The sequence below is a fragment of the Vigna unguiculata genome, chromosome 5, assembly GCF_037176805.1.
Source record: "Vigna unguiculata cultivar grain cowpea cultivar isolate G323 ecotype 2 chromosome 5, ASM3717680v1, whole genome shotgun sequence".
NCBI lineage: Eukaryota > Viridiplantae > Streptophyta > Magnoliopsida > Fabales > Fabaceae > Vigna > Vigna unguiculata.
Window position 1 is genome coordinate 6,498,018 of NC_140796.1, and position 19,221 is coordinate 6,517,238.

The 19,221-nt window shown below is 31.0% G+C and overlaps 3 protein-coding genes across 4 annotated transcripts; 2 read left to right on the forward strand and 1 right to left on the reverse strand.

The window, feature by feature from the left end:
- Positions 1-599: 599 nt before the first annotated feature.
- Positions 600-6,665, forward strand: LOC114183991 (uncharacterized). The gene is made up of 6 exons (XM_028071215.2): positions 600-771; positions 845-967; positions 4,228-4,329; positions 5,469-5,615; positions 5,760-5,867; positions 6,355-6,665. Exons 3-6 carry the CDS (start codon positions 4,240-4,242, stop codon positions 6,451-6,453), a joined length of 444 nt encoding a protein of 147 aa, XP_027927016.1. The 5' UTR covers positions 600-771; positions 845-967; positions 4,228-4,239; the 3' UTR covers positions 6,454-6,665.
- A 2,221-nt stretch (positions 6,666-8,886) lies between these two features.
- LOC114183125 (putative ripening-related protein 1) lies at positions 8,887-10,028 on the forward strand. Its single transcript, XM_085673988.1, has 2 exons — positions 8,887-9,361; positions 9,598-10,028. The coding sequence occupies exons 1-2, from the start codon at positions 9,044-9,046 to the stop codon at positions 9,877-9,879; spliced, it is 600 nt and encodes a 199-aa protein (XP_085530114.1). The 5' UTR covers positions 8,887-9,043; the 3' UTR covers positions 9,880-10,028.
- Positions 10,029-10,278: 250 nt separating this feature from the next.
- Positions 10,279-17,886, reverse strand: LOC114183498 (SPX domain-containing membrane protein At4g22990-like). Of its 2 annotated transcripts, XM_028070532.2 has the most exons (13): positions 17,743-17,886; positions 17,523-17,644; positions 14,601-14,717; positions 14,444-14,519; positions 14,168-14,288; positions 13,721-14,032; positions 13,520-13,633; positions 12,951-13,405; positions 12,083-12,384; positions 11,756-11,928; positions 11,320-11,510; positions 11,021-11,154; positions 10,279-10,818 (listed from the first exon to the last, which is right to left on the reverse strand). In XM_028070532.2, exons 4-13 carry the CDS (start codon positions 14,494-14,496, stop codon positions 10,580-10,582), a joined length of 2,094 nt encoding a protein of 697 aa, XP_027926333.1. In that variant the 5' UTR covers positions 14,497-14,519; positions 14,601-14,717; positions 17,523-17,644; positions 17,743-17,886; the 3' UTR covers positions 10,279-10,579. The 2 variants fall into 2 exon arrangements, with proteins under 2 accessions (XP_027926333.1, XP_027926334.1); XM_028070533.2 differs by lacking the exons at positions 17,523-17,644; positions 17,743-17,886 and adding an exon at positions 14,895-14,913.
- Positions 17,887-19,221: the final 1,335 nt, after the last annotated feature.

Consider the following 19,221-nt stretch of genomic DNA (forward strand, 5'->3'; position numbering starts at 1 on the left):
ATATACAAACATTTAGTGAATTATTTTGAATATGGTATAATTATCTGTTTCTTGCTTGTGGAACACAAAGAGTAAAAAATTAATTGCTACATCCAAATTACATAAAATATAAAATTGAGATTGAAATACTTAAACTTCTGACATGCGTGAGAGGTACATAAATTATTAATAATAATTATTATTGTATTCAAATATAGAATTGATTTCTCACTTATCATCAAAATCAGCTTAAAAGGGAAATCAATTAAGTTAAGATGAAAGAGAAATATAGTAGTAAATATAGTAACTCAAATAAACAATGACATGTCATAAGATAATTTAATCCACATTACATACATAAATAAATGCATTTAATTTAAAAGCTGTCATATTAAGTGTCTGATAGGTTTATCAAATTGTATAATATCTACTTTAGAAATTATTTATTTAAGAACTTATGATTGCTTAGTTGTGTGAAGATCTCACATGAAAATTAGATTAGAAATATGCTCAAATTAATCTTGATTTTGGACACTTCAACAACTGTAAGAACGACGTCGTATTATTGGACCAGCAACCTCAGATCGGACCTAACATTATTTAAACAAGCAACTGTTGTTTCCATAATCTGGTCTGGCGCCTCAGAATCCCAGAAACTATCAGCAAAACGACGAAACTACTTCCAACCCAGTTTTTCAAATTCATGTGCAAAATCCCACCACGAAGTGCCGTTTGCAATTTGTGCAGTGTTTCATGCACTGAACACGTTATGGTCATTCCTCAGCATGGAATGTATGACACGTACTCAAAACAAGCTTTACTCATTACCCCACTGTTGTTTTTACTTAGTTTGGACCATTTGCAGGTATAAATTTGCCATCTTTGATACTACTTTGCTGTGGATTCTGCTGCTTGAGGCTCTGCAACAAAAAGGGGGTTTCAAGCTTATGTTTAATTCCTCAATCAATAGCTTCATTGATCCTCTGAGGTAAGCTCGCTGATTAAATTATTTTACAACACGTTTTCTTATTCTATCAACACATTCTTCTTGAATTTCAAGACTTGCAACAGGATTGTGTAATGGTGGATTTAATTTCTTTTATTTCATTTTCACTAGTTTTCTTTCTGCCCTTTCATATTCATTTCCAGTATCATCTATCATCTACTGATTTTATTTTATTTTTTTCTATTTAAATGGATTTTGTGTATTCAGTTTGATGTATCAGAATTCACAACAGAAATCAGTTCGGTTGCCTTTGCTTGTGTTGGAAGGAAATATTTATAGTGAATTCAGTGCTCAAATCCATCTATCAATTCTTCTTTCATATGTGGACTAGCCTCTTTTTCTCATAAGTTTGATTTGGTTGTTTGCTCTATATTAGATAATTTAGGGTTATTACTTGGTTGTTTTCCCTATTTTAGAGCTTCTTTTTGAGAAATGAAATTGATATGTTGCATGCACCGTATTCTAACCACTAGTCTTAATTCTATGTTTGATGAACTAAGTTTCTTCTTTCTCAGTCCTAGGTGTTACCCAGAAGATTGGTCATTCATCTAAGATCCCACCTTGTCTGGTTAGAGTAACTAAAACCATTCTTAAAACTTTGCTAATAACCTTAGGTATGCAGGTTAAGCAGTTTTTTCTTCTTACAAGAACAAATAATATAATCTAGCAGGTGGTAGACCCGAACACCAATTCTTTTTTACTGTTTGCTAGATTGATATTAATATCCATGAGTATTACATGCCAAAAATTACAATGTGCTATTTTTTCTATTAATCCCAGGAAAAATCTGAGGTAAAGCTTCTGATGGAACAAGTGCTTAAAACCTTTGTTCCACAGGAATAATATACATAATAGCATGCATTTATATCGTACAGTACTAAGAACCACTAACAGAAGCTACAAGTTTAAATTATAATCAACAAGTCACAAAAAGAAAAAGATGTTTTAAAACCAAATACACTGAACTAGAATTGTCGCTAGTTTCACCGGATCTCTCTGGCTGATATTGTATACATTATGAGAATACACACTTTTGTCTAGTTGTTTCAGCTTTTATAATCTATTTTTTAATGGTTCATTTGGTTATTAGTGGTCAAAGAGGAGGCCTTCCTATGGATAAGTAAACATGGGTGAATGCTATTTTTGTGCCAATTTGTTGAAATGCAATGAGTTCCTTCATTTCTTTTCAATGAAAGACATTACTGAACCATCTTTGGAGGCCTTGGCTTTTCTTCTTTAGGATAGGGCTTGCATGTAGGAAATTATTATAGTTTAGAATAGCAACTTTGAATTTGTGATTATTTTGTTACAGAAATTTGGACACAAGGGATGCATTTTGTTAAAGTGAGGAGCTGTTTTGCTTTACCAATCTGCCTCATCATCTTAGAATATGAGAGCTTTTACTTCTTTTTGTTTATTGTTGAGTAGTTTTCTATGTGCATTACTAAGAGCTAGCTTAACAATTAGCATGGTTGGTGCATGCCCTTGTATTTACTCTCTTTCTTTGTAGTTTCTGACTTCGCAGTCTTGGCTAGAAATTATGAAGTGTTAAATTTGTCATGGTTTGAGACTTTTTCACCCTTTTTCCTGAATTTATGCTTCCAGGGGAAAATGAGAAAATTAGAAACTGGAATTTTGTATATGTTCTTTATGGGCAAAATAGGGTTTATAAATTTTTAGTTATACGAATATATTATTAACCCATCAATCACTTCTTAATAGTTAACCACTTTGTCTAACTGATTATTCCTAATATAAACTTATTTCCAGATCCAGTGAATCTAATTTAATAGCAATATAATAAAAGTTCAAAATATACCATTCACTTATATTTTTTCCTTATTTTTTTTGTCAACTTCTTCGTATTCGGTGTCAAAATAGGTTGTAAGTCATGAGCGAACCTCGCTTATCATATGTTTGAATCAGGTAGGGTAGGAAAAAATTTAGTTTTTTTAAACGTGGGTTAAGCTCAATCCGACTTATTTAACCTATGAATTAAATGGGTGCGAGTTATGTTGGAGGTGGTTTAACCTGTAATCCCCTAATACAACTCTTTATTATTTTTTTATCATTTTTTCATAACCTTTTTATTATAATTATTTGTTATTTCTAATTATGTTGGTTGAAAATTTGATATTTTTAAAGACTACAATATTGTTAAATAATGTTTGAATAGTCTGGATGTTTAATTATTTGTTTATCCAATTACAATGAGATAGATGGACACTTTTATTACATTACTACAAATAGATGAAGCTAGTTAATCTTTTTTTTTTTTGTACTACAATAAATATAGAAAATAAATTAAAAGAACAAACATTCTTAAGTGAGTAAATCCGTGTAATCCACTTAAGAGAAGACATATATTGTATAGGCCTTTAAGAACGACTCTTAGGATTATTTGTAAATACAGTTTGTTTTTGTTGTGATTGTAAAAGCATTATTTTGTGATAATATACAAAATCTATTCTTCTGTTTTTTCTCATCTTAATTTAACCAAAATATATTTCTCATTTACTCTAATTATCTACACCATTCTTAACACTTTAACATAGTCCCTTACTGTGTAAAATATGTGAATGCATTTATATTTTTTATCTCATTAGGAATCAACTCAGTAAGTGACCTGGTAGATATAGGGTGTTGATTAGTTACTATTTGGCATTAGCAATTCATTTTTTTCATCTTCTTGGAAAATGATCAACAGAATCAGCAATTGTGTCACATGCCAAATAAAGCATGCGGCCTTGTTATTTTTTGTTTTAATCACTTGACAAACTGTCTTGTCATGAGATGACTTATCAAAGGTATCCTTTTTCATGGATGAAGTGCTCCCAAATTCAGTACAAAGTATGGTGGCATGCTTTTCTTTCAAAATTTGTCATAATTTCTTACAGAAATGAAATGCTTGTTTAATAGAATCATCCATAGCATATAGTACGTAACCGTATAAGGTAGAAAATGAAGGCTTTGAGACAAAGAAGCAGTTGCTGGGAATAAGCTAATTGCATCTTTATATGGTTGTATAGTTGCTTGTTAAAGGTCTTAAGTGAATCTCCATCATATATAAGTGAAAACAGGCTACTAATTTTGTTACCAATTTGTATGCGTTTCTATTTATCAAGTTCTTTGACTTCTTTGTGGAAGAATAAGACTTTGATGATTTTATCTGTGAGGATATAGTACATGCACTAAGGTTTTATATTGCTACAAGATTGAAAGAATGCAATTTGTGCTTGTAGTGTTACGCGATTATGGATTTGGAGGATAGATTAAGTTCAACAGACCCACAAGGTTTGGCTAACAAAGCAACTGCAGAACCTGATGAAGTTGTTTCACAAAAGGTAAGATTTTACTTTTAGTTGCGTTTTATTTTCTGTTCTTTTCTTTATCACTAACATAAAAAAAAGAATAGTTTATCACGAGCGAACCTCTCTTTTATAGTAATTGCTTTTCAAGTTGTCTGGCTTTGAATGCTTTAGACAAATTAAGCGTTGTCTAGTCTGGTTTCGCCTTTGTTTCATTTTATTTTCAGCACTGATCATTTTAGGTGAAAGGTAATTAAGGTATACATCTGTCATGTGTTATTTGTCTCTGTCTTCAAATGGAAAGTCTCAAGGAGTTAGATTTTACTTCAAAGAAGAGAGTATGAGAATTTATATTTTATTTTCTGAGTAAATGATATACTTGATATTGTAATTTGGGATGGGATTTTGTTTCTGGCTACCTTGTAATTCCCATTTGACGTGTTTCATAAGTTTTCTTATATTGATATTATTTTCTCAAATTTAGTAAATCATACAAGAACAGCAAAACCTTTCGGCACTAGATGGGTCGACTGTAGGATCATATAATACCGTAAGTTTCTGTCATGTATGAAGTGTACTATTAAACTATTTACCTCAAAGGTTCTTCTAAATCACTTCTAATGATTTGACTATAGTTTTTCTATGACTCCCTCTACCTCCAATTTATTGACTTTCATCCCTTCAACCACCCTCTTTGTGTTTCCATGGCTATTCTCCATACATGCTCAAAACCAATTATCCCCCACAACTTTCAACAGTTTGGTTTCTTTAGTTTAAGGGCTATTTTGGAGGGAGGGTAAACTTCAGGAACTAAATTAATGATTTATTCTTTTCTCTACAACGGGACTACCCCAACATTTCTTTAACACTGCAAAATTAAACTTTCTTTCTTGCTGGCACCCTATTATCTATCAGACACTCATTCCCATAAGCATTGTATTGTATCACACTAACAATACATTTAGTCTTAATGGGTGTGATAAATTTTGTCTTGGAGGTAAGGCATTTCTATAAATTTTCTCCTTAAATTGAAGAAAAAAATCATCTGGGAAACAGATATTCAAGAACCACTATGAATATCCACTTATGACTTTAGTACTCTTATCTTATAAACTGATCATACTTGATATCCGTTCTAGTTTGTATCATTCTTGTTCACACATATTTATGTGCAGAAAGAACTACCATTACGTTTGTTTTTTGGGAATGGTCCAAGAGTCCACAAGAAACTATGCATGGCATGGGGTTTGGCTAACAGACGCTGTGAGCAATGTGGTAAAGTTGGACAGCTAGTTTGCTTTTCCTCAAACTTCCGAAAATGGGTATGTAAAACTTGCATGTGTTCTATAATCCAACTAAATTACTGTGAATACAATTATTCAGAAAACTATATTTTTGACAATTTGTTGAGCTCGTTTTCTTTTTCCAGAATGATTACATTTTCATATATGCATTTATGATTTTAGGCCTTAAGGAGAGTAACCGTTGAAGAGCTCAATCAAACTTGCAATATATGTAATGAACGTGGACACCTCGATATGGAATGCGATCTCTCTTTCACAACTCAAAAACCGGTACTTGAAGAATGAATTACATAGATTTTGTTTATGATTAAATAAAATGACTCAAAGAAAAGTATACATGAATAGTAAACAAGAGTAGTTGTAATGAATGCAGAAGATGAAAACTAAGAAACTAAATAAAGCATGATGCTCAATGGAGCACATGGAAATATGATAAAATGATAAGAATTGAAATGCATTTTTTGTAGACAAAATTTTACTTTGTGAATAAACTGAATTACTTTTATTGTGTTATAAAGGTTGATTATAACATACTAATGACCATTAACAACACAATAAACTCCTGAAACAGACAAAAACGGCATTATCCATAAAACTGTCCATTTAAGTTTATTCCAACCCACATTTTAGTGTGAAACTTCCCATATAAAGGAGATTGGAATCTTTGGAGTACAATGAACTTAGAAGGAAATTTGCATGTGACATTGGTTTGATAATTATAGATAGTTACTCCAACTTCTTATTCTGAATTTTGCAGGCTGAAGTTCCTGTTCCCAAAAGGAGGTTAGTGCACTGTGGATTGTGTGGTAAAGTTGGGCATAACCGAAGGACATGTATGCAAGCAGGACGTGATTGAATGTTTATGGCTACAATATGTTATGAAGAATATCAGTACCTTTTCCTATCATTTCCCAACATTCTCTTTTAAACTTTTTCATCATAAACAAACTGATTATGAAGAGAGATTTGGTTATTCCTAATTTTTCTGCATTCGGGCATGGCTTATTTGTATGGATAAGCTCTGTCGCAATATTAGACAATGTTTAGCTCTCTTAACTCTATCACAAATATTGATCATGAATTCATGTTGAAAAAAGTTATTTTAAGCATCATGAACTAAATCACGGCGTGGTGGCGAATGACTTTTTGAGAAGCTAAATATCCAAATGTTTGTATGCAGAATTTTATTTCGTTGGTGCTATTACATAGAGCTTCCTGCCATATCTACTAAGAATTTACTATAAAGAGAAAACTTGAATACATTAGAATATAATATAAGATAATTAGTGCAAAATTATTTTTAGTGATGATAGAAAATCTCCTAAAATACATATTTTGTGCTAATATAAGATGCAACTTGAAACGAAACAAGCTGCTGAGTGATGATAATACGTCGAAAGACAAAATTTCATAATCTTAACCATTATCTCACATGTTAATCCATGAACACAAGAGAAAACCCCTAACTTTTTTACTTCCTGCACCCCAAAATCTGTTTGCGCAGCCCCACAAAATTTTAAAATGACCCTTATACCTTCTGAAAAAGTGACTTCGGAAATATATATTTCGGAAACTTTCCGGAATTTCCATAATAAAGTTTCCGGAACAAATTTCTATGTAGAATTTTTGGAATTAGAATTTCGGAATAGAATTTTTAAAATTAAATTTTCAAAACACATAAAATACATTTAGAAAAAAGTTTTCCAAAATAGAATTTCTAAAATAAACTTTTTAAAATATATATGTCTTTTGAAATGAGTTTTTAAGAATATTCTTACATGAAATATATTCCAGAAAGAATATTTTGAAATACATAAAATATGTTTCAAAAAGAATTTTTTAAAATGCATAAAATATGTTTCAAAAAGAGCTTTTCAGAATTTTTTTTAGTATTTTCTCTTTTTCCTCTACAATGTTCTTCCTCTTTTTTATTTTATCTTAAACAAATGGTAATGATAGAAGCAATGATGTGGTAGAGGATATTTGAGTCTTTTTCTATTATTATCCCTAAACTGGTCCATTCTCCAACAATTCGTACAATAAACTACATTTTGGACATACAGTTATATGAAAAAGATAAAATCATTCCTCAAATTCTTGAAGACACAGGTCTCATGTGAGTAATTGAAACCCTAAGTTTAACAAAGCAGTAATGAAAAGAAAATTGTAGTCGCAAAATATGTATTAAACCTATTCGATCAATGTAACAATCGCATTAGCAGTACATTCAGCAATCATATTAATTATAAAAATTAAAATTTTTTCAGAATCATTGATTGAAACTTGAAATTGAAAGATCAAAATTTCAAATTAATTCGTGGATTTTAAAATGTGTATCCATTCCATCAAAAGAAATATGTAATAATTAGCACTTAGGTCCTAAATCACAAAGTTGGCTCTTCTACTATATGCAAGAAAAATTATACCAAACATGGAACACTTTTTTATGAATTTAGAGCATTGATTTAAACATTTATAGAAGACATGCGCAAATGCATGAAAGGTTAATAAATATCACGAACAACTTGATTGGTTATAGAAAATGTTCTATGTTTAAGATTCATAAATCTATTATTGTAAGATTTAAATATCATATAGAAATAAGATCTATAAATACGTTGTTTTAAGATTTTTAGATGAAATTGGCTAGAATATCTTATATTTTGACTCTTTTTTCATTCCCTTATATTCGTAAGATATGAAAAAAAAAAGCTTTGAAGACCAGTTGATGTTGACACCTAATATTCTCAATATTATTTCTTATCTTATACAAACTGCACCTTTGTTCTTATTATGGTTATCAATCATGTTTCTTTTAAGGTTCTATCATTTTTATATGGATCCGTGAATGTTATTATTTATTCATTATTATTTAGGCTATATTCTTGCTGCTAATCAAAATCAAGAAACCATTTTTTTTACATGCAACGATAATGTTTATCATCCAAATAATAACATACATGCATTAATCATCGTTACGCCAAGCATATACATAGTTTCCAAACATATATATTATGATCAAATCGTAATAATTATTTCAACTATTCTTTTTGCATGTACCTGGTTATATAGTATTGAAAATTTTCAGTAGGAGAGAATATACAAAGAAAAGTCGAAAAGCTAAAACTGTTTAACATAAGTTTTAACCACTTGTATGTATCTATCTCTCTTACTAAAATTTCCGATGAGATTACGGTCTGAATATTTATTGTAACTAGGACAAATATATGTTCCAAATCCAAATCAAACGTTATTTGAATTTCTGCTTGTCATTTTGACAACACAAGACAATTTATAAATCATTGCTTGACCCTAAAAGAAACCTATATTTCGAAGCAAAATCGTGTACCTGATCAAGAAGCCTCTATATATACAAGCTAAAATCTTCATATTCAAACATCAAACACTCAAAAGAAAAACAAAGTGTAGTAGAAACAGAGAAGTTGATGGATAGAATGAAGAGGTTTTGTTCAAACGCATCCTTGATTTTATTAGTCAGTCTCATCTTAACAAGTAGTTTTGAGTCTGAGGCTCAAAAGTGTCGACCAAGTGGGAGAATCAGAGGAAAGAAAGCACCAGCAGGAGAATGCAACCAAGAGAATGATTCAGATTGCTGCATAGAAGGAAAACTTTACACAACATATGAATGTTCACCACCTATGTCCACCCACACAAAGGCTTACCTGACTCTGAACAGTTTTGAGAAGGGTGGAGATGGTGGTGGCCCTTCAGAATGTGACAACCAATACCATTCTGATGACACTGTTGGGTTTTTATTTTAATAAACTTAAATGTATTAGCCGTTGGGTGGTTAATGTACTAGCCGTTGGGTGGTTAATGCACTAGCCGTTGAATAGTTAATGCACTGGCCGTTGGGTAGTTAATGTACTAGTCGTTTATAGCCGTTGGGAGTACAACAGACGAAAATTGTAAGCCTATAAATTGTATTGCTTATGGCATGAATAATCACAATGCAAAGTGAATAAGTTTTCCATTTTAGAACCTCTTTCTCCTAACAGACACACCTGTGGTGGCACTGTCTACAGGGTGGTTCAACCACAGAAGCAGGTGCCTCCAAAACATCACCATTAGTGGAAATGGAAGAAGTGTGGTGGCCATGGTGGTTGATGAGTGTGACTCAACTAAGGGATGTGATGCAGACCATGACTACCAACCTCCATGTCCCAACAACATTGTTGATGCTTCTAGGGCTGTCTGGAAAGCATTGGGAGTGCCCCCAAATGAATGGGGTGGCTTTGACATCACATGGTCTGATGCTTGATGTTATAATATGTTTCTGTATTGGATAAGATCTTTAGTTTTTATTCTGTGTGTATCATCTATCATGTACATGTTGTGAGGGTGTGTGAGTGTGAGGTTATCATCCTATTGTATTATATTAACTTTTATGCACCAGTTCCTTTTGCTTAACCGGTTCAATAGGATCTATATTCAAATGTCGTTATGTTTATCAGATGAAAATCAACGGTAAAATTCATATTGAAGGTCCATCGAAATTGCAGTAATGTAAATGTGACCAAAAAAGGCAAATCCAAACCATCAAACTTTCTTTTGTACAAAGCTTCTTTTGAAGTAACTGAATTTTTTTATAAATACCTCTTAAGCAAAACAATAGATTCAATACTTCTTTCGAGGATATCAGAATTAGGAAGATAAAACCTTAAAAGAGTAAATTACTAAATCTGTATTAACCAAGGTGTCTAAGACACTTAAAATAACATTGGTCTTGCTACCACTGTATTTTGATACTGGTAAAGGAGAAACCATGATGAACAATCATCCTCTGGAGAGATATGTTCCAGCTTTATCTTTAAAACCATATCAGTAGATGTCAAAAACGTTATTCTGTCAACTTGATTCAGTAATCTGCTGACACTAACTATTACAGTATTTTACTGATCACAGATAAGTGATCAGTTTGCACAATCACTATATACACTTCAGATTTCAATGCTATTGTTCTAATAAAGAGAGTTGTAGCTGTAGCAGGTAGCAATAATGGATGAGACGCAGATGAGAAGTGCAGGGAGTAAGGTGGTGTTGAGAAGATTGCTTTCACTGAAATATCCAGAGATTGTTATTGTTCCATCTGCAATTACTCGAGCTAGAGTTCCAGCTTCTGTCGACAGCAATCCCCCATTGAAGGTTCCACGTGAAAGCCTTGATGACATCATTTTTGATAGAAGTGAAAGGTTCACTCCTGAATTCACCAAACAAAAATAAGAGGGCATATTCAAAGAAGCAAATTTCAGTCTCAGATTGTACCACAAGATGTGAACCAATTTAATAGATTTAAAATTTCAGTATGATGCTTGTCTTCTCGCTCTGTATGATGTCCGAAATTCATCTGATGCAGCATATCAGATAAATTTTGGACATTATATAGAGTGAGAACAAATTACCTTCAAGAACTTCAGCAGACACAAATGTGAGAAGGGCTGATCCAACATATTGAGTCACTGAATAAGGAATCATTATATGGAAGCTTAGAAGTAGTCCAATGCAAACCATGATTTCTGATGTGAGTAGAACTTGCCTACAAGCAGAAGCCAACCAAAATGGAATCATCAAATGTGTGAGAAAGCAATAGAAAGAGGTAAGATTAGTTGTTTTGAGATAGCATATGACAAACGTGGTACAAACTCCATTTAAAATGTACATTAAACCATGAACAATTTGCTGATAATACTTGAATCTGTACCTTTCTTCAAATATGTTGCTGATGTAGTTTCCAACAACAATATTTACTGGAAGCACTGTAAGACCAAGACATGCAAGAAAAATGGATACGTTGCTGGTTGACCAAATAAAATAGTATTCCGTGACGAGGCTTGATTCGGCAAGTACGATCTCCATTGCATACTTGAGCATAAAATACACAAATAACTGAACCTGATAAATATGTTTATAGTTGGTGCAAAAGATTGAATATTAGTTTCATACCATCACATCACAACTCAAACTCATTAATTTTTCCAGCACAAAAGCCATGATAAAGATTCTACTACAATGCTACAAAAAAAAAAGAAGCAATCTATCCAGCTCAAAATATTTCCTTTATTAAATCCATAAAGTTTCAACAATAAAAATATAAAATTATGTACATGAAACAAAAGTCATAATGATGGATTTCTGACCTTTACTGCTGGTGTAAGTAACTTGTATGCCACCACAATAGAAGTCACCGGTTTCTTGGTTTCTTCAGCATTATCATTTTCCTCTTCTCCTTCTTCATCCTGCTCTTTTTCCTCTGAGTTCATTAGTAATGGTTGAGTAGGCTCGTTCTCTACTGCAACATGCACTGCTGGTCCTACGCATTTTAATAAAATGAAAAAATAAACCTAATGGAACAGTGTGATAGATTCTACAAACTAGCTCAGGGAGAAGCTTATTCAATTTTTCTTATTTTTCTCTCTTAGAAGTGCTTATGGACCATGTAACAAAAAGTGATCATGCTAACATACCTGTATCTGCTTCATATAGCACAAGATTTGCTTGATTCTCATGAGCGGGTTCCTTGAAACAAATCCACAACCACAGTAGATAGATAAGCCATGCAAGAGACATTACCCAGCCAGGTAAAGTGTCTTGGTTCATGGTGAACCTGTAAATCCTAAAATCTGTCTGTAACAAACAAGCAAGAGCTGGACCACAAGCCATTCCCAGAGCACTTGCACTAACAAAACCTGCTGAAGCCTGCATCCGAAGTTTCGAAGGTACACAATCACTGATATAACGCCTGTTAATAGCCCTTGCAGATCCTAATCTGAAATATAATTATATTCATCACATCAATTATGTCAACTTAATAAAACATGACAAGCACATTTCAAACAATCATGGTAAAGTGTAGATGTCCACATTTTTTCCTTTGAGATCGTTGGAGATCCCACATTGAGTTATATATATAAGTGGGTCCAAACCTCACCTTACAAGCCGGTTATGTAAGATTGAGTTAGATTTAAAATTCAATTTTTGACATGGTATCAGATATGTGAGTTGGAGCATATTTTAGCGAAATGTGTTGTTTGTTGGGTTTATTTTGTTCCATCTGTTATCGGGCTCTTATCATATGATGGGTGTGTTTGAGATCCACAACAACTAGAGATAATGCAGATTCATCACCTTACAAGTTAGTTTTGTAAGGTTGAATCAGGCTTAAAGTGTCTGCAGGCTTAAAGTGTTTGCTTCTTCACAGAGGTAGTATTTAGTATACTAGTTGATCCATTGTATGCATGTTAGAAAGAGAACAGGACAGGACAAGATATTGAAAAGTCATACACTTTGGTTGTTCTAAAATGGGTAGAACCAAAGAGAATGGGAATAACTTACCCGCAGAAAAGGCGACCTATGAGTAGAACTACTATTGAATTCATATCAAAAGCCAATGCATACAAGGTGTTTCCGATTAGAAGAACGATGCTACTGAATACGAGTGGTCTTAGATATGATCGGTTTGACCATGCACTGAAATAAACCGAAGAAAACATCTGTGCAACAGCCATTGTACCAATGACCACACCGCAAACACTTGCTGCAGCTCCAAGGTTCAAAGTGTAGTTGTCTGCCGTAGGTACGATAATGTAAGTGTTCACCATATACAAAAATGTGTTTGCCAAGTTCAAAAGAAGTGACATAAAATGATATCTTTCATCAACAATATGATCTTCAGGAGGAGATGGTAGCTCCTCTTGCATGATAAAAGCATGTCTTCCCAAAAACTGAAGAAAGTTTGTTGAGTTTGATAATCTGCCTACAGCTTCTTTGATAGATTTCAGAACAGGATCCTTCAAGAGAAATCAGAAGGAGACAATAATCAAGTACTATTGCAAGAATACCTTAGCAAATAGAAATTGAAAACAGAAAACAGTAAAACAGAACATAAAACAGGAACTACTAACTTGATGAGTATAAGAAGGTTGGTCATATATAGAAATGTAGCTTCCTTGACTTTGTTGTAAATCTTGAAGGTCTGCAAGACCATGAGATAAAACACCAACAACTGCCCCAATTCCCTGCAAAACAACTATTACTGATAAAGAAGCTTCAAATAATTTGAAGCAAAATTTGAAAAAAGTGGTATTCAGAGATAGAAACATTACCACATGCCTGAAAACCTGCCTTAGTTGGGAATAAGGATGATTTGCACGTGTCTTCACATAATAGTCTGTGAATTTATAGCCAAACCGTTTGTCAATCTTCTTCAAGATCTTTCTCAGACCAATAGCATTCATTTCCAAAAAATTAAGAAGCCTTAAAAGATCTCGTCCCACATCTCTATATGCTTCTTGGAGTTCAGAGATCTTTACACTATTTGGGTGCTCGAAAAGAGTGTGATGCTCTTTTCCAATATCTAAGAGCCTATGTGCAAGTACTCCTTGTTGTTCAAGCAGAAACAAAACAATTTTTTCAATCTGAAATTCAAGATCAAGGAAAGATTACTCAGTCTTTTTCATATTATATTTCAATGTTATTTTCCACACAAAGTGGAAGGTGTATTTCAATGTTATTATATATGCTAACCATGTTCAGTGAAGACATTAAGGTACCTGATTGTCTAGCAGCATTGAAAAGTCTCTGAGAACATTATGGCGATTTTGAGCTCCAACCTCCAATTGTTCTACATATCTCTTCACTTTCTTCTTCATTAACTTATAGTTGATATAATATCTGAAAAAAGTTTAAACAGTTTTACCAGAATTTAAACAACCATTTCTCGTTTTTGTGCTAGTATCACTACCACCATTAAAACAAAAAGAGTTAAAATTTGATATAAATAAATAAAAATCTTCAAAATTTTGACAGAGATGATCAAATGAACGTACCCTTTCCATTCTTGAATCTGCAATTCTCTCAACTTTTTACCGTAGCCAACCATGCTCAAGAAAGAAAGTCAGTGAACTGTAGCACACCAGAAACAAGAGTTATGACCCCTGATAATAATTTCAAGCTTTGTAAGAGTATGGAAATGGAATCATGAACCTGATAATAATAGCTGAAACTCTCTTTCCTCTCAGAGATCAATACTTCAATCGGAAGACCACAGAGAAAATGAATACTAGTAAGGGTACAGCATCATGGACTCTGCAACCTCAAACACTGAAACCACAGTTGTTAAGCCAAATCAGAAAGAGTCGTCATTCAATGAAAACTTATGATCTTCTTCATGGACTACTGATATCATGAACACAAAAATTCATTTTGAAAATCAGCACTAAATTTAAAATCCAAAATTGCAATAGTGGTATTATGCAGAAGTAAAAACTAAATGATCACCAGGAAGTGAGGAAAGAGAGTGCAGAAAGTAAAGAAACCAATTCCAAGTTCAAAATATTAAAACATAAGCACCTTTGTCTATGTCATTGTCAGGGACATAGATATAGTGTCTTGTGTGTTCTAGTTTCATCAGAAACAACAAAAACATGCATAAACAATTCAGAAACTCAAGTTCCCATGACAGAGACAAACCAAGGAAATGCTGTTAAACGGTAATTGCATGTGACAGAGTATCACATATATTTGGTATTCTAGAAATAGAAGTATGCATGTTGCCGATAGAAAATTATTGTATTTAAAATTTAAATTTCTTCTCATTCAGTATAAAAAGTTCAATGACTATTTCTTAACAAATAACAAACTTCTGTTAGATCACTTTTAAGCAAACAAATTTATCGTAATTGATATTTTATGATTAAAGGAAAGTATACAACTAAATAACTTATTTTCAAAATTAAAAATAAGTAATGGGCAGTCCAATTTTTTTGGGAGTATATTTATACAATTGATTGTGTAAATTTATATATATATATATATATATATATATATATATATATATATAACTTTTATTTGAATTGGATTAAATTATTTTTTAAATTTATATTTAAAATTCATTGCATTATAATAAAGAAAATGTTTTTTAGTTTATAAAACACCAATTTGAATTTATTTAAATTTGCTTTTTAAAATTAAATTCAAAATCCAATCTAATCTAAAAAAAATAGTATATATATTTAATTTGTTAAATTGTTAACTTACTCGGGTTTTTCGTCTTTAATTATTTTTTCAGAGTTTTATTAAGTTGAATTAGTTTGTTGAAGCTTAAATAAATTTTAAATATCTATTTTTTAAATTAAATATTTAACAAAAAAATACTATTAGGTCTTCAAAATAAAAATGAATCACATACAATTTCCTCAAACTTATTTAAGCCTTTTATTTATTTATAAACAGCAATTGGAAGTAACAAATGTAACGTTGATAGACGAAGCACGTGACATGAAGGAAAACACTCTTTGCCACCACACACGTATGCACTAACCTATGTATGTGGAGACAACTTTTCTCAATTTTTCACCATCAACTAATTAAAAATGTACTTTAATTTTTTATGAAAAAGTTTATATACATTATTTTTGTAAGACTTCAACTAATTAAATTTTTCTTTTACTGTAAAAATCAATCAATTTATATAAGCTTTTAACGTAAAAATTATATGAATCTAATTTACTTATAAAAGAATTTAACTACAGTGTAATGTAATGATAGACTAAAAAAACTTATTTATTGTAAGAGAATATAAAGAAAAACTGAGCTTCTCAATAAATAGTAAGACCAAACACACTCTGTTTTTGTATCATTGATCTATTATACATACATATATATATATATATATATATATATATATATATATATATGTATATATATATATATATATGTATGTATATATATATATATATATATATATATATATATATATATATATATATAAATTAAAGACTTAGAAAATATTTTGACACAAGAGTCATGCGTGTGATCCTGATGATGAGAAATCTCTTTTAGAAAGAATATGGACCAAGTAAAAATATATTTATACAGAAAGAAATATTAGAGCAAAAAGTTGTGATTATAATAGAAAGCATGAGCAAGAGCATGAAGGTGATAGAGAGAATCTTAAGAACACATACAAACAAAATGATTCTTCCAAAAGAATATACAACACAGAATAAAACTGGTATATCACATACTGACTTATCAGTTTAGCTTTCTGGGATATGCATAGGTAAATCTTGAAAAATCATGCATCTATCAGCAAAGTTGCTTATAATTTTTTTACAGAACTAACTACATAAGAAAAATAACTTTTCAATCTGAAACAGAGTTCCTATTGTGTGAGTGGAAAATAAAATAAATTAAGAACTAAAGTTGAGTGTTTTTTATTAGTACGTGGATATGAAAAACTTTATATAACTAGAAAGGACCACCAAAGACAGAGTTAAGAACTCATATTGAGTTTTTATGATAGAGATAGAGATACTCTTGCACTAACTAAAATATTACTTAATTTATGATGAGTATGGGACCCAATTACCCTTCTGATTAGTAAAGAGGTAATAATATGAAATCTAACACAAAGCTCTAACCAATAATTATTTTTTCCGTACGATGGATATATGGTCTACTTTTTCAGATTTGGCTCAGTAAAGTAAGTCATATCAATAATTAGTGAAAAAATAATGGCCAATATTTTAACAGACATGCATACATGATATTTACCATGGATTTTCTCAATGATAATATATATTATTTATAGAGTTAAGAATCTAATCCTACTTTTCCTTGTCTCATTCTTTCCTACTTCTGTGTTAAAGCCATATTCACTTGCTGATACAGAAACCATGAGGAGAGAAACATGAGTTTCATACACTGTCAAAAAATTCGATTATGACACAGTACTCAAGAACAAGACTTATATATATACATCATAAGAGGCACATCCTATATATTTTAACAAATTGTATATTTCAAAATATGAAGTATGTGTACTTTTAACTTGTCCATGAAAGTGAAAATGAAAACGGAAAAACATATGCACGTATTCAAATTAGAGATATGCATTGGAGTTACCATAGCTGAGATGAGATTGAAGATATGGTTCCATTTCAATCATGAGTGCAATGTTTCTGGTTTTGTAGTACTCTAGCCACTTCAGTTTGACAGAAGCTGAACTCAATGGAGAAAAAAGTTACCTGAAAGCAAGTATGGAAATTAAGTTTACTAGCAAAATGCATGTTGTAATTGAAAAGTGAATGACTTGAACAAGTCCATTTTTACAGGCCAAACTCACCAGTAAGCACTATGCAGCACTGAGACACTCCTGGCTTTTAGAAAAACAAAAGGCCACATTCACATATTATACAGAACCTCTCTATTCAATTTATAGCCTGGTAAGAATCACCATGATGATCTTAGTAAATGATGGATTACCAAACTTTTTTATCAGTAGTGGACAGGTGTTTTGTCCTCAGTGCAAAAGTGACTTTATGCAGTTTAGTTAATTATTTTTGTCCATATATACTTGTTGATAATTACTGTTATATATATATACATATATATATATATATATATATATATATATATACATATATATATATATATATATATATATATATATATATATATATCCCTTTTTCTGTCATTAACAGTGTTATGAACAAACTAGAGTACCTTTTTTATTAAGCACTAACCCTACCAAAAACATGAAGGACTTCTAGAGTTCATCAGAAACTATAGGGATTGTTTCCATCAATGAGTCTTAACACATACTTTTCAAGAACTTTATGTCATATAAACTATTCAAAATTCAACTATTAAATCATAACTACATATATACTATCATAATTGTGGAGTCAAATCTTATAAAAAGAGTCATAATATGATCAAAATTCTTATTTTCAATTTGTTTAAATGAGTAAATACTTAGATAAAATAAAATGAGATCTTTCTAGAGTTAAAGTTAGTTTATGTTATGAAAAAAAAAATATTAATTGTTTTTCTATCAGTATATCAGTATTTATGAAAACATATTCTTGCGTTAATCATATCAAGCAAATATGAATTAATCTAAAATTTTTATAATATTTAAGAATTTCTTTTATTAAACTTGTTTAAAAATTATAAATCACTTACCGTACAAACTTAAAATTTGAAGAGACATGCATATGAAATCGTAGATATAGAAAAGAGTAATTTGGCACGAAAAATTATTGTTTAGATATTAATTTATAAATTAAATATTATTGGTTTCTAAAATAATATAATCAGTAATAATTTGACTATCATTAATATTAGTTATTAATGATTTGGTTACTAAATGAATTAGTGTCTGAATTGATTTTTAATTAATAAATTGTTCATAAAGTTTTAATATTATTTATGTAATTTGTGGATTATTATTATTATATATATAATAAAATAATGTATAAATTATATAAAACAATTTTATATAGGTTAAAAAAAATGTGGAAGAAAAATTCCAAATAATCCTAACTGTGTTTCAGATGCATATTCCTAAACTAAAAATTGAGTATAGGACATTACAAAATCTAGTTAGGGTCGATTTTTGTAGCATTGCCTAGTGTCCCTGTCTGGTTAATACCATTGCACATGTCTTTCATTTTTTAAAATAATAATAGACTATTTTGTATGGTCCACAAAGAATATTCTTTTCTATCCATATCACATTGATGAAGAATAATATACATGGTCTCACTTTTTCCCACAATTTCTTTGTTTAAGTATTCTTTACCCACTCAGACATGTAGAT